The 16,954-nt window shown below is 42.2% G+C and overlaps 1 protein-coding gene across 3 annotated transcripts in view; it reads left to right on the forward strand.

Moving 5' to 3' along the window:
* LRGUK (leucine rich repeats and guanylate kinase domain containing) overlaps positions 1-16,954 on the forward strand; it is a 125,965-nt gene that overhangs the window by 58,163 nt on the left and 50,848 nt on the right. For 2 of the 3 annotated variants that reach the window (XM_069765361.1, XM_069765362.1), the window contains 3 exons: positions 5,391-5,491; positions 10,197-10,278; positions 13,368-13,492. In XM_069765361.1, coding sequence (XP_069621462.1) covers positions 5,391-5,491; positions 10,197-10,278; positions 13,368-13,492 — 308 coding nt within the window. The remainder of the gene's footprint in view (positions 1-5,390; positions 5,492-10,196; positions 10,279-13,367; positions 13,493-16,954) is intronic. The other variant, XM_069765363.1, reaches the window with a different exon arrangement.

Raw genomic sequence — 16,954 nt, forward strand, 5'->3', positions numbered from 1 at the left:
ATCTGCATTTAAACAAAATTTGATAGGTGCATAAGTATGGGCACCCTTATCATTTTCTTGTTTTAAATACTCCTGCCTACTTTCTACTTACTTACTAAAGCACTTTTTTTGGTTTTCTAACTTCATTGAGCTTTGAACTTCATAGCCAGGTGTATGCAATCATGAGAAAAGCTACTTAAAGTGGCCACTTGCAAGTTGTTCTCCTGTTTGAATCTCCTCTGAAGAGTGGCATTATGGGCTCCTCAAAACAACTGTCTAATGATCTGAAAACAAAGATTATTCAACATAGTTGTTCAGAGGAAGGATACAAAAAGCTGTCTCAGAGATTTAACCTGTCAATTTCCACTGTGAGGAACATAGTAAGGAAATGGAAGAACACAGGTACAGTTCTTGTTAAGGCCAGAAGTGGCAGGCCAAGAAAAACATCAGAAAGGCAGAGAAGAAGAATGGTGAGATCAGTCAAGAACAATCTTCAGACCACCTCCAGAGAGCTGCAGCATCAACTTGCTGCAGATGGTGTCACTGTGCATCGGTCAACTATACAATTAACTTTGCACAAGGAGAAGCTGTATGGGAGAGTGATGCGAAAGAAGCCGTTTCTGAAAGCACGCCACAAACAGTCGGCTGAGGTATGTAAAAGCACATTTGGAAAAGCCAATTTCTTTTTGGAAGAGGGTCCTGTGGACTGATGAAACCAAGATTGAGTTGTTTGGTCATACAAAAAGGCGTTATGCATAGCGGCCAAAAAACACAGCATTCCAAGAAAAACACTTGCTACCCACAGTAAAATTTGGTGGAGGTTCCATCATACTTTGGGGCTGTGTGGCCAATGCCGGCACTGGGAATCTTGTTAAAGTTGAGGGACGCATGGATTCCTCTCAGTATCAGCAGATTCTTGACAATAATGTTCATGAATCAGTGACAAAGTTGAAGTTACGCAGGGGATGGATCTTTCAGCAAGACAATGATCCAAAACACCGCTCCAAATCTACTCATGCATTCATGCAGAGGAACAATTACACTGTTCTCGAATGGCCATCCCAGTCCCCAGACCTGAATATCATTGAACATCTGTGGGATCATTTGAAGAGGGCTGTCCATGCTCTGCGACCATCAAACTTAACTGAACTGGAATTGTTTTGTAAAGAGGAATGGTCAAAAATACCTTCATCCAGGATCCAGGAACTCATTAAAGCTACAGGAAGCGACTAGAGGCTGTTATTTTTGCAAAAGGAGTATCTACTAAATATTAACACCTTCCTGACCTGTGACACAGCGTATGCGTTATGAAAGTCGGTGCCAATCCGACCTGTGACGCATATGCTGTGTCACAGAATGATCGCGTCCCTGCAGATCGGGTGAAAGGGTTAACTCCAATTTCACCCGATCTGCAGGGACAGGGGGAGTGGTACTTTAGCCCAGGGGGGGTGGCTTTGCCCCCACGTGGCTACGATCGCTCTGATTGGCTGTTGAAAGTGACGTTTCACTTTCAATCAAAGGGATAGTAATATTTCACCAATGAAAATTGGTAAAATATTACAATCCAGCCATGGCTGATGCTGCAATAGCATCAGCCATAGCTCGAGATCGCGATCTGCCTCCCCCCCACCGCTACCGATCTCTTCCCTTCCATCCTTCGTCTGGTCATTAGCTGTCCTCTACTCCCCTCCGTCCTCCTGTCCGCTCCTCCCGCAGTCCGATCTCTCCCCCCCCGCTGTCCGATCCCCCCCATCATACTTACCGACCTCCCATGTCCCTCCCGGTGTCCGTCCGTCTGCTCCATGTGCGCTGCCACTCTGCAAAATGGCGGGCGCATGCGCAGTGAGCCTGCCGAATCTGACAGCCGGCAGATTCGTTACAAGTACATTTTGATCGCTGTGATAGGTTCTATCACAGCGATCAAAATAAAAAAATAATAAATAAACCCCCTCCTTTATCACCCCCATAGGTAGGGACAAAAATATAATAATGAAAATATATATTTTTTTCCCCCTAGGGTTAGGGTTAGGGCTAGAATTAGGGTTAGAATTAGGCTATGTGCACATGGTGCGGATTTGGCTGCGGATCTGCAGCGGATTCGCTGCTGCACATTCGTAGCAGTTTTCCATCAGGTTTACAGTACCACGTAATCCTATGGAAAACCAAATTTGCTGTGCCCATGGTGCGGAAAATACCGCGTGGAAACGCTCTGTTGTATTTTCCGCAGCATGTCAACTCTTTGTGCGGATTCCGCAGCGTTTTACACCTGTTCCTCAATAGGAATCCGCAAGTGAAATCCGCACAAAAAACACTGGAAATCTGCGGTAAATCCGCAGGTAAAACGCAGTGCCATTTACCTGCAGATTTTTCAAAAATGGTGCGGAAAAATCTCCCACGAATCCACAACGTGGGCACATAGCCTTAGGGTTAGGGTTGGAATTAGAGTTAGTGTTGGAATTAGGGCTAGGGTTGGAAATAGGGTTAAGATTAGACTGTGTTTAGGGTTATGGTTAGGGGTGTGTTGGGGTTAGGGTTGTGGTTAGGGTTGGGATTAGGGTTAGGTTTAGGGTTAGGGTTGGGATTAGGGTTATGATTAGGGTTGGGATTAAGGTTAGGGGTGTGTTGGGGTTAGGGTTGTGATTAGGGTTATGGCTAGAGTTGGGATTAGGGTTAGGGGTGTGTTGGGGTTAGGGTTGAAGGTAGAATTGAGGGGTTTCCACTGTTTAGGCACATCAGGGGTCTCCAAACGCAACATGGCGCCACCATTGATTCCAGCCAATCTTGCATTCAAAAAGTCAAATGGTGTTCCCTCCCTTCCGAGCCCTGACGTGCGCCCAAACAGTGGTTTACCCACACATATGGGGTATCAGTGTACTCAGGACAAACTGGGCAACAACTATTGGTGTCCAATTTCTCCTGCTACCCTTGTGAAAATAAAACATTTCTTGCTAAAACATTTTTGAGGAAAGAAAAATTATTTTTTTATTTTCACGGCTCTGCGTTGTAAACTTCTGTGAAGCACTTGGGGGTTCAAAGTGTTCACCACATATCTACATAAGTTCTCTGGGGGGTCTAGTTCCCAAAATGGGGTCACTTGTGGGGGGTTTCTACTGTTTAGGCACATCAGGGGCTCTGCAAACGCAACGTGACGCCCGCAGACCATTCCATCAAAGTCTGCATTTCAAAAGTCACTACTTCCCTTCCGAGCCCCGACGTGTGCCCAAGCAGTGGTTCCCCCCCCTCACATATGGGGTATCAGCGTACTCAGGACAAACTGGCCAACAAGTTTTGGGGTCCAATTTCTCCTGTTACTCTTGTGAAAATAAAAAATTGCGAGCTAAACAATAATTTTTGAGGAAAGAAAAATGATTTTTATTTTCACGGCTCTGCGTTATAAACTTCTGTGAAGCACTTGAGGGTTTGAAGTGGTCACCACACATCTAGATTAGTTCCATGGGAGGTCTAGTTTCCAAAATGGGGTCACATGTCGGGGAGCTCCAATGTTTAGGCACACAAGGGCTCTCCAAACGTGACATGGTGTCCGCTAACGATTGGAGCTAATTTTTCATTCAAAAAGTCAAATGGCGCTCTTTCCCTTCCGAGCCCTGCCGTGTGCCCAAACAGTGGTTTACCCCCACATGTGAGGTATCAGTGTACTCAGGAGAAATTGCCCAATAAATTTTAGGATCCATTTTATCCTGTTGCCCATGTGGAAATTAACAAATTGAGGCTAAAATAAATTTTTTGTGAAAAAAAAAAAGTACTTTTTCATTGTTACGGATCAATTTGTGAAGCACCTGGGGGTTCAAAGTGCTCACTATGCATCTAGATAAGCTCCTTGGGGTGTCTAGTTTCTGAAATGGGGTCATTTGTGGGGGAGCTCCAATATTTAGACACACAGGGGCTCTCCAAATGCAACATGGTGTCTGCTAAAGATTGGAGCCAATTTTTCATTGAAAAAGTCAAATGGCGCTCCTTCCTTTCCGACCCCTGTCGTGCGCCCAAACAGTGGTTCCCCCCCTCATATGGGGTATCGGCGTACTCAGGACAAATTGTACAATAACTTTTGTGGTCCAGTTTCCCTTTTTACCTTTGGGAAAATAAAAACATCATTTTTGTGACTAAAAAGTTAAATATTCATTTTTTCCTTCCATGTTGCTTCTGCTGCTATGCAGCACCTGAAGGGTTAATAAACTTCTTGAATGTGGTTTTGAGTACCTTGAGGGGTGCAGTTTTTAGAATGGTGTCACTTTTGGGTATTTTCAGCCATATAGACCCCTCAAAATGACTTCAAATGTGAGGTGGTCCCTAAAAAAAATGGTTTTGTAAATTTCATTGTAAAAATGAGAAATCACTGGTCAAATTTTAACCCTTATAACTTCCTAGCAAAAAAAAATTTTGTTTCCAAAATTGTGCTGATGTAAAGTATACATGTGGGAAATGTTATTTGTTAACTATTTTGTGTCACATAACTCTCTCTTTTAACAGAATAATAATTCAAAATTTGAAAATTGCGAAATTTTCGCCAAATTTCCATTTTTTTTCACAAATAAATGCAAAAATTATCGACCTAAATTTACCACTAACCTGAAGCCCAATATGTGACGAAAAAACAGTCTCAGAACCGCTAGGATTTGTTGAAGCGTTCCTGAGTTATTACCTCATAAAGGGACACTGGTACGAATTGCAAAAAAAACAGCCAGGTCATGAAGGTCAAAATAGGGTGGGTCATGAAGGGGTTAATGTCACTTTTCTGGTGGGGTACCCATACTTATGCACCTGTCAAAATTTTGTTTGAATGCAGATTGCATATTTTCTGTTAGTACAATAAACCTAATTTCAAGGCAGAAACATTACTGTGTCCAACAGTTATTAGATATATGAAACTGAAATAACTGTTGCAAAAAAAACAATTTTTATTAAACATTAAGCTTAAGATTAATAGGGGTGCCCAAACGTTTTCATATAACTGTATGTGTTTGTGTGTACATATATATAATATATGTATATATTAGAAAAAAAGATAAAATGTTTAATTCTGAGAGGCATACAATGCTGTTGGGGTGGCCAATGATATTTTATTAGGCCCCTCTTAGTGTCAGAGAGGTAATGTATCAGGGAACATTTCACCATGTTTCATTGGCTGCAGGTGAAATGGTGACCTACTTATATTATTGATCTCATTATTCCATGGAATGCTGCCAACTTTATCAGTCAAGACCTCAAGAGAGGGTGTCTTCTACTTCTCCTTTGTGCTAATTATTATAAATCCCCCTCAATAGGTTTGCAATGACATGAAAGGCATAGCAACCAATTTTCAGTATGTTGTATGCATACATACAGAGAGAACTTACTGTATATAAAGCAAATTGGCATGGTTTTATAAGTTCTTCCATTTTTTTTTGTTCTAGATTTGTCTTGTGTCAGTTTCATGCCATATTTGATTGAGCTAAATGCCTCAAAGAATAAGCTGAGCAAGTTATTTGACTTCATCCCCCCAAAAAATCTGATGGTAAGCACGATCCAGTGCAGGAAATATATTTACAGTCTGCTGAAATATATCCGTTCCATTGATATGTCTGTCTATCTATCTATCTATCTATCTATCTATCTATCTATCTATCTATCTATCTATCTATCTATCTATCTATCTATCGTCATTGCTGAAAGTGTTGGCACCCTTGAAATTGTTCCAGAAAATGAAGTATTTCTCCCAGAGAATTATTATAATTACACAGGTTTTGTTAAACACGTTTATTTCCTTTGTGTGTACTGAAACAACACAAAAAAAAAGAAAAAAAGGCAAATTGGACATAATTTCACACACAATCTCAAAAATGGGCCTAACAAAATTGTTGGCATCCTCAACCTAATATTTTGTTTCACACCCTTTGGGATAAATAATAGCAATCAATGGCTTCCTATAACCATCAACAAGCTTCTTACACCTGGACTGGACACCTCAACTGGACTTTTGGACTATTCTTCTTTTGCAAACTGCACCAGGTCTCTCATATTTGAAGGGTGTTTTTTCCCAACAGCAATTTTAAGATCTCTCCACAGGCTTTCAATGGGATTTAAATCCTGTCGCATTGTTGGCCACTTAAGAACTCTCCAGCGCTTTGTTTCCATCCATTTCTAGGTGTTTCTTGTAGTATGTTTTGGGTCATTGTCTTGCTGCAAGATCTATGACCTAGGATACAAACCCAGCTTTCTGACAGTGGGCACTACAAAATCCTTTGGTAATCTTCAGATTTCTTGATGCCTTGCACATGGTCAAGGCACCCAGTGCCAGAGGGAGCATAACAACCCCAAAACATCTTTGAACCATCATAATTGACTGTTGGTACTTTGTTCTTTTCTTTGTAGGCCTCATTATGTTTTCAGTAAATAGTAGAACAATGTGCTTTACCAAAAGCGCTATCTTGGTCTCATCTGTCTACAAGACGCTTTCCCAGAAGGATTTTGGCTTGCGTACATTTTGACAAACTGCAGTCTAGCTTTTTATGCCTCTGTGTCAGCATTTGGGTCCTCCTGGGTTTCCTGCAATAGAGTTTTGTTTCATTCAAATGTCGACGGATAGTTTGCGCTGACACTAATGCACCCTGAGCCTGACCGACAGCTTGAATTTATTTGCAACTGGATTGGGGCTGCTTATCCACCATTCGGACTATCCTGTATTGCAACATTTCATACATTTTTCTCTTCAGTTCACATCCAGGGAGATTAGCTACAGGGCAATGGGTTATCAACTTCTTCATTATGCTGCTCACAGTGGACAAAAAAATATCAACATTTATGGAGATAGACTTGTAACCAAGGAATCTACTATATAATAATTGTCTAAGGGTTTTTCCGTCTGTCTGTCTTTCTGTCTGTCTTTCTGTCTGTCTGTCTTTCTGTCTGTCTGTCTTTCTGTCTGTCTGTCTTTCTGTCTGTCTGTCTGTCCTGGAAATCCCGCGTCTCTGATTGGTCAAGGCCGCCAGGCCTCGACCAATCAGCAACGGGCACAGCGACGATGATGTCATAAAGGACATAGACATCTCACGTTTCTGATTCAGCGACGGGCACAGTATCGACGTAGATGTCATAATAGTTGCCATGGCGACGATGATGTCATAAAGGTTGCCTCGACCAATCAGCGACGGGCACAGTCTGCCGCGAATTCTGGAATCATCATTGTCCCTATACTACGGGGACATGCATATTCTAGAATACCCGATGCGTTAGAATCGGTCCACAATCTAGTCTACTATATAATTGTCTAAGGGTCACTTCCGTCTGTCCTTCTGTCTGTCTGTTCATTCGCTGATTGGTCTCGGCAGCTGCCTGTCATGGCTGCCGCGACCAATCAGTGACGGCCACAGTCCGGAAGAAAATGGCCACTCCTTCCTCCTCGCAGTCAGTGCCCAGCGTCCGCATACTCCCCTCCGGTCAGCGCTCACACAGGGTTAATGGCAGCGTTGACTGCGGTGTAACGCACTTGGTTAACGCTACTATTAACCCTGTGTGACCAACTTTTTACTATTCATGCTGCCTATGCAGCATGAATAGTAAAAATATCTAATGTTAAAAATAATATAAAAAATAAAAAATAGTTACATACTCACCCTCCGGTGGCCCCCCCCCCCGGGTCAGGACCCGGCCTTTCCCGCTCCTCGCGACGCCCCGGTGTGACCGCTGCATGCATTGCGGTCTCGCGAGATGATGACGTACGGTCTCGCGAGACCGCTACGTCATCATCTTGCGAGACTGCAATTCAATCTTCAGACCGCAATGCAATCTTCCGGCCGCTTCGATCCGGAGGCTCCAGGAGGTGAGTATGTAACTATTTTTTATTTTAATTCTTTTTTTTTTTTTTTAACAGGAATATGGTGCATAATACGTGACTGGCCAATATACTACGTGACTGGCCAATATACTACGTGACTGTGCTGTATACTATGTGACTCTGTGCTGTATACTACGTGGTTGGGCAATATACTACGTGACTGGGCAGTATAATACGTGGCTCTGTGCTGTATACTACGTGGCTCTGTGCTGTATACTACGTGGCTGGACAATATACTATGTGGCTCTGTGCTGTATACTACATGGCTATGTGCTGTATACTACGTGGCTGGGCAATATACTATGTGGCTCTGTGCTGTATACTACATGACTGGGCAGTATACTACGTGGCTCTGTGCTGTATACGTGGCTGGGCAATATACTATGTGGCTATGTGCTGTATACTACGTGGCTGGGCAATATACTATGTGGCTGCCCAATATACTATGTGACTGGGCAAGCTGGGCAATATACTACGTAGCTGGGTAATATACTATGTGACTGGGCAATATACTATGTGACTGGGCAATATACTACGTGACTGGGCAATATACTACGTGACTGGGCAATATACTACGTCACTGGGCAATATACTACGTCACTGGGCAATATACTACGTCACTGGGCAATATACTACGTGACTGGATCATATACTACGTGACTGGGCAGTATAATACGTGGCTCTGTGCTGTATACTACGTGGCTCTGTGCTGTATACTACGTGGCTCTGTGCTGTATACTACGTGGCTGGGCAATATACTATGTGGCTCTGTGCTGTATACTACGTGGCTATGTGCTGTATACTACGTGACTGGGCAGTATACTACGTGGCTCTGTGCTGTATACTACGTGGCTCTGTGCTGTATACGTGGCTGGGCAATATACTATGTGGCTATGTGCTGTATACGTGGCTGGCCAATATACTATGTGACTGGGCAAGCTGGGCAATATACTATGTAGCTGGGCAATATACTACGTGACTGGGCAATATACTATGTGACTGGGCAATATTCTACGTGACTGGGCAATATACTACGTGACTGGGCAATATACTACGTGACTGGATAATATACTACGTGACTGGGCAATATACTATGTGACTGGGCAATATACTACGTGGCTGGGCAATATACTACGTGGCTGGGCAATATACTACGTGGCTGGGCAATATACTACGTGGCTGGGCTATATATTACGTGGCTGGGCAATATACTACGTGGCTGGGCAATATACTACGTGGCTGGGCAATATACTACGTGACTGGGCAATATACTACGTGACTGGGCAATATACTACGTGACTGGGCAATATACTACGTGACTGGGCAATATACTACGTGACTGGGCAATATACTACGTGACTGGGCAATATACTACGTGGCTGGGCAATATACTACGTGGCTGGGCAATATACTGCGTGGCTGGGCAATATACTGCGTGGCTGGGCAATATACTACGTGGCTGGGCAATATACTATGTGGCTGGGCTATATACTACGTGGTTGGGCAATATACTATGTGGACATACATATTCTAGAATACCCGATGCGTTAGAATCGGGCCACCATCTAATTGTTTCAATAATTTTGCTTCTCAAATCCTCACAGTTCTCCCCTTGTCTTTCTTTTCTCCATGTTTAGTGTCGCACACGCAGATAAACAATGCAAAGATTGTGTCTATTTCTCCCCTTTATATCTGGTTTGAGGTGTGATTTTCATAGTTCACACTCTTGTTACTTGCCACAGGTCAATTTTGAACAAATATTACATGTATAAAACAAAGTTGTTTACTCCCAATTTTCAAATCATGCCAACAATTTTGTTCAGCCCATTTTTGAAGTTTTGTGACATTATAGTTACATAGATTGAAAAAAGACCTAGATCCAGTAAGTTAAACCTTTCACCACCAATCTTACTCTGTTACTAAATTAACTATAACCCACACTGTTATGTGTATTGAGGAAATCATCCAGCCCTTTTTTAATATCTGTTATAGTGTCTGCCATTACTACCTCTTGTGGTCGGCAATCCACAGTCTGACTGCTCTAACTGTAAAGAACACTTTCCTGTTTAGTTTCCGGAATCCCCTTTCTTCCACTCAGAATGAGTGCCCTCTGGTCCTTAGTATGATCTTATGTCTAATTTGCCTTTCTTTCTCTTGTTCCAATACAAACAAAGGAATTAAACATGTGTATTACAAAACATGTATAAATGCAATAATGTTCTTGGAGAAATACTTAATTTTCTGGAACAATTTCAAGGATGCCAACACTTCGGCCATGACTATCTATCTGTCTGTCTGTCTATCTGTCTATCTGTACACCTGTTTGTCTCAGATTTTATTTTTCTCTTATTTTGTATAACAATGGTTTTTTTTTTCATCCTTTCAGGTTGTGGATTTGTCTTTTAATTATATAACCAATATGAAGGATTTATCAGCTCACAGTGCTCTGACCACACTCATACTAAATAGTATCCTTTTTGTTACTACTATGAATCCATTTATGTTCTTACAACTGGACCAATATAAGATATGACCTTGATACTCGCCATTCCCTATATCATATTAGTTTGCAATATTCGCACTAATCTTATACATAATTTTCTGGAAGTATTATTTACATTACATAGCTACATATGATAAAATGCCAAATAGTTCTTATCTAAAATAAGATACAGTAATACCTTGACTAACAATTGAATCAACTTATGAATTTTTCAAGATACGAGCCATCGCTGTTGATTTTTTGTTTCTTGTTTTATGTTGGGAGCTGAGATCTGAGTAATGAGAGAGCGAACTTACTCACCACACTGTTATCTTGCAGTTCAAACATCTTTGTTGTTGCGTCATTTTAACCATAGGCATAAGAAAGTGAGTCAGATGCTGAGAAGAAGAAATGGATGATGTCTTTGGATATAAAGCAAGAAATCATTGAAAAACATGAGCAAGATGTGCGAGTTGTCGACTTGGCAAGGCAGTATGATTGTAGTACTTCTACAGTATGTACGATTTTGAAGCAGAAGGAGTTGATAAAAGCTATAACGCCAGCCAAGGGAGTTAAGATTTCAAAGCTCCGTACCTTTGTCCATGAAGAGATGGAGAAGTTGGTGTTGTTGATGGAGAAGCAGTTCGCAGGAGATACCGTGACCGAGAGCATCATCTGTGAAAAAAGCACGAGAAGTAATGGGCATTTGATGCAGCAGATGGCGACAACATCAGCAGACAAAGCATCGAAAAAGTCATTCAGAGCCAGTCAGAGATGGTTTGATAATTTTAAAAAGAGAACCGCTATCCACTTAGTCATCAGGCATGGAGAGGCAGCAAACTCTGATGTGAAGGCAGCGGACAATATTATTATAACTTTTTCTGAACTGATAGAAGCCGAAGGATACATCCCCCAGCAAGTCTTCAGTTGTGAAGAGACAGGGCTCTTCTGGCATAAGATGCCAAGGAGGGCGTATACACTAGCAGAGACGAGCATGCCAGGCCACAAACCTATAAAGTATAAGTTAACCCTTGCTCTGTGCGCAAATGCGAGTGGTGACTGCAAGATTGACACTACTCGTATATCATGATCTCTGAAAACTCCAAAGCCTTTAAGTCTCATAAGATCCTTAAATAAAAACTGCAGTTTATGTGGAGGGCAATCCCAAAGGCATGGGTCACCAGGGAGTTCGTTCTGCAGTGGGTAAACCTGGTCTTTGGTCCTTCAATCAAGAAGTATCTTTTGGAAAATAACTTACCCCTGCAATGCCTTCTTGTTCTTAATGCTCCTGTGCACTCATTAAACCTTGCAGATGACATCCTAGATTAATTTAATTTCATTAGGGTCCTATATCTTCCAGCCAACACCACCACTATCCTGCAGCCAACAGACTAGCAAGTGATTTCAAATTTCAAAAAGCTCTACACCGAGCACCTGTTCCGACTTCTTTGAAGTTATGGAGAGCACAAATCGTAATTTTCGAGAGTTCTGGAAGGATCACTACAATATTGTGTCCTGCCTCAGAATTATAGACATGGCTTGGCAGGGTGTTACAAAAATAACCTTAAACTTTGTATGGAAGAAGCTACAGTTGTGTCCGAAAGGGATATCGAAAGATTCAAACCTGAAGTGTTAGTGGTGGACGAGATTATATCCCTCGAAAAGTTCATATGCCTGGAAGTGGATGAAGAACACGTCAACAAACTTGTCGAGAAACACAATGAGGAACTGACAATGGAGGAATTAAAGGAGCTAAAACAGCAGCAGCATACGAAGGTTTTTCAGGAAATAACATAGGAGCCAGAGGAGGAGGAAAAATAATCCATACAAGGGAGATTAAAGGATAAAATAACAAACCCTATACTCACCTCCAATGATGGCGCTGTTCCCACAGTGTCGGCAGTCGCTCTCCCCAGGGCCCTCGTGCGAAGTTGTGACGCTGGTGTCCAATCAGCGCTGGTGTCACTGTCCCTTCGGACAAATCGATCATGAAGAGGAGGTCGGCGCTGCAGCTGATCCCAGACATCCTATTTGTGTTTGATTTGCTTGATTGAGTGCCAGTGTCATAACACCACACGAGCCCCGTGGAGGTCGCTGGCACTGAAGGTGTCTATAGGCCTTATTATTTTATGGGGGCCAAGCAAGGGGTATGACAAGAAGTTGTCCAAGTAGTGGACAACTTCTTTATGGAAATGTTTTGAGTGTGGGAGAAAATTTTAGAGTTTATTAAAAAGAAGCACCCTGAAAAAGTTGCAATGGTTGTGCGTTAGCGCTGTGTAATGACACTTGCCTCACTCATTTTCGAAACATTTTTGAAAGGGACTAACAAACAAATCTCCTGAGACAGGGTTTTATTGAAACACCCTGAAAGTGAGGTGAAAAAGGCAAACGTCGGTGAAGAAGATTAAGTGAAGTCAGTTTTTCATACTGTACATTATTTGTTATTACTGTATGGTTATATCGCCAATAACAGTTGAGAACCCTAGCTTCTAACATAATGTATACCATGATATATGTTCAGAAAAGAACATATGCATATAATGGTTTTATTATAGGCAATCAATAAAACACTCCTATGGAGGTGGAGCCCAAGTAGGGTTCCACTCCGTTAATAATTGTATGAAGTACTTGGCACTCAGAAGAGGACTTATGCAGATAATGGTTTTATTATAGGAAATCCAAAAATAACATAACTTTTCGGTCCAGTAATTGGACCTTCTTCGGATGTGTATTGTCATGTGGTTTAATGCCAGAGCTACGGAGATGAGTGCAAGGAAACTATGACTTCCTCTCTCCTAGGGATACATGTCACAGCTGCTCATCTCCACTGCTCTGGCATAGACTACATGACAATACACATCTGAAGAAGGTCCAAGTACAGGGCTGAAACTTTATTTTTGTGTATTGCCTATAATAAAACTATTATCTGCATATGTTCTCTTCTGAGTGCCAAGCACTTTAAAACATTATTAACGGAGTGGAACCCTACTTGAGCATCACCTCCGTAGGAGTGCTGTATGTCTGTAACCCATAATGTGTACCATGTTATTCTTTGACCTTTACTTTACTTGTAAGATAACCACATACAGGAGATAATGGGCTTGGAAAAATGTACCAGTTTGAAGCACGTCAACCTGGCTCACAATAATTTACATACCATCAGTGGACTTGGTAGCTTGCCCATCAGAATGCTCAACCTGGTATGTTATATGTCTGGTTTATTTGTTCTTTATAATCTACATTGTCATTGTGTTTGAAAACATGGATGCTGTATGATAGAATTAAACAGGAATAATAGTAATTATAATCATTAAACAGGATATCCAACCCACTTACTATATTCATGCACTCTATGTCAGAGGAAATGTTCACTACTGGATAATCCATTCATAATCAATTCAGTACCCCAATTAAAATAAAAACAATGGATGCTCTCCTCCCACAGTGGTGCCATTCCAGTGATTTTAGCACTACTGTTACTGAAGAGTGACAATGTTGTGTCCCGGACGCTCTGCAGCCAATAAGTGACTGCTTTGTGGCTGCATCATTCAATATTTTACTTGAGTAGAAGTCCGGTCTGATGAAATATTTATCAGCTACAACCAATCTGCAGCTGCTGATTGTCTGCAGCGGGCACATGACACAACAATGTCACGTCACACCTGAAGGTTTGTTTAAAAAGCTAGATTGTATTATCATCTTATATTTACATGGGAAGTAGCTGTTGAGAAGCAAGAGGAGACGTTAATGGGTTCAGTAGTAGAGTTGACTTAAAGAGAACTGGTCACAAGGAAAATACAGTCCAATCTGCAGGCACCATGTTATAGAGCAGGAGGAGCTGAGCAGATTGATATACCGTATATACTCGAGTATAAGCTGACCCGAGTGTAAGAAAGGGTGGAAAATGCAACAGATACCGGTGAATTTCAAAAATAAAAATAGATGCTCCATACCGTTCATTATTGCCCCATAGATGCTCCATATAAAGCTGTGCCACATATAATGCTCTGCACCGTTCATTATGGCCCCATAGATGCTCCATATAAAACTGTGCCACATATAATGCTCCATACATTTCATTATGGCCCCATAGATGCTCCATATAAAGATGTGCAATATATAATGCTCTGCACCGTTCATTATGGCCCCATAAATGCTCCATATGAAGCTGTGCCATATATAATGCTTTGCACCGTTGATTATTGCCCCATAGATGCTCCATATAAAGATGTGCAATATATAATGCTCTGCACCATTCATTATGGCCCCATAGATGCTCCATATAAAGATGTGCAATATATAATGCTCTGCGCCATTCATTATGGCCCCATAGATGCTCCATATAAAGCTGTGCCATATATAATCCTCTGCACCGTTGATTATTGCCCCATAGATGCTCCATATAAATCTGTGCCATATATAATGCTCTGCACCATTCATTATGGCCCCATAGATGCTCCATATAAAGCTGTGCCATATATAATGCTCTGCACCGTTCATTATGACCCATAGATGCTCCATATAAAGATGTGCAATATATAATGCTCTGCACCGTTGATTATTGCCCCATAGATGCTCCATATAAAGCTGTGCCACATATAATGCTCTGCACCGTTCATTATGGCCCCATAGATGCTCCATATAAAGCTGTGCCATATATAATGCTCTGCACCATTCATTATGGCCCCATAGATGCTCCATATAAAGCTGTGCCATATATAATGCTCTGCACCGTTGATTATTGCCCCATAGACGCTCCATCTAAAGCCATGCAATATATAATGCTGCTGCTGCTGCTATAAAAAAAAAAATGACATACTCACCTCTCTTGCTGCCCGCAGCTCCTCAGTGTCCCGTCTCGGCGTCTCTCCGCACTGACTGTTCAGGCAGAGGACGGCGCGCACACTAGTACGTCATCGCGCCCTCTGACCTGCACAGTCACTGCAAGAGGACGCGGAAGACGGAGCAGCGCCCGGTGGGTGGAACATTGACAGGTAAATATGAGATACTCACCTGCTCCGGTGTCCCTGGCTCCTTATCCCGGACAGATGGTCTTCGGTGCCGCAGCTCTTCCTCTGTCAGCGGTCACTGGCACCGCTCATTACAGGAATGAATATGCGGTTCCACCCCTATGGGAGTGGAATCCATATTCATAACTTTAATGAGCGGTACCATGTGACCGCTGAACAGAGGAAGAGCTGCGGCACCCGAAGACCATGGGACAGGCAGGGACTAAGTGAGTATATGACAGTCCTCTCTCTCCCTCACCTGCCGACCCCACCGCCGATCATGACTCGAGTATAAGCCGAGAGGGGCACTTTCAGCTAAAAAATTTGGGCTGAAAATCTTGGCTTATACTCGAGTATATACAGTATATTGTTTTGTGAGAAAAGACTCAGTATAACCTGTCTTTTAATCATATAAACCTCTGCTCTTTCTGGCGTTTTTGGTCCAGTGGGCTGCACTATCATTGACTGACAGCTATCTTTGTGTGCACTATTATGCAGATAGTGGTTAGTCACTGATGGGACCACCCACTGTACCGAAAATCACAGAAAGAGCAGATATTTAAATGATGAAAACACAGGTTCTACTGAATCTTTTCTCACAAAACTATACATCAACCTACTCCGCTCTATAACATGGTGCCTTCAGGTTGGACTGCATTTTCATGGTGGCAGGTTCCCGTTGGTCTGCTACACATCTTGTTGTTTGAACGTAGATGAGGGAATTGCAATAGTTACTGTGATTGTACCCCTTTTTTTGTATCTGGAGAACATTGGAGAACATTGCCGGCGAATTGTGTGCTGCTATACATCTCTCCAGAGCAGGCACAGCAGTGAATATAAACTGGTTCTTATCCAAGTAAGTGGGTGACCATTTAAAGGGGAGTATATAATTAGAAAATAAATTGTTCTTCAATTTTTACACTGGTCACTGTTTTTTTTTTTTAGACTTCTACTTCCTGATCTTTCTTTGATCGATCTGAGTTTTCAGCAAGGCTCCATATTATCAGAGAAAGGGTTACAATGACAAGTAACAAAAATGATCCACCATTCACAATAGGTGATTTCACATTTGAACCTGCTCACTCTAACTTCACAATGACTTATACACAGCCTTATGTGACACTTCAGTACAAAAGATAGGCTCAGAAGCTGACCATTGTTGCTATGTACATGTGTTATTTCCTGAAACAATAGAAAGTTAAGGTCTATTAAAGCCCCAGTGTGAAAATTTAAAGATTCCTTTTCTTTTTTTTTCTTTTTTTAACCCCTTTCTGACCTTGGCCGAAATAGTTTTGTACAGCTGACATGTGCGCGCAATAGCGGCGAGTGGAATCGCGATCCACCCACCGCTATTAAGTAATTAAATGCCGCTGACAGCGGCATTTAACTACCGCTTCTGGCCATCTGGCTGGAAATGTGCATATCGCCGACCCCCTTCACATGATCGGGGGTCAGCGATGCATCGGCATAGTAACCAGCGGTCTCCTTGAGACCTCTATGGTTGCTGATGCCAGCTTGCTGTGAGCGCCACCCTGTGGTCAGCGTTCATAGCAAGCCTGTAATTCAGCTACATATGAGCGATCTGATGATCACTGCTATGTAGCAGAGCCGATCCAGTTGTGCCAGCTTCTAGCTTCCCATGGAGGCTATTGA

This window comes from Ranitomeya imitator, chromosome 4, assembly GCF_032444005.1.
Source record: "Ranitomeya imitator isolate aRanImi1 chromosome 4, aRanImi1.pri, whole genome shotgun sequence".
Lineage (NCBI taxonomy): Eukaryota > Metazoa > Chordata > Amphibia > Anura > Dendrobatidae > Ranitomeya > Ranitomeya imitator.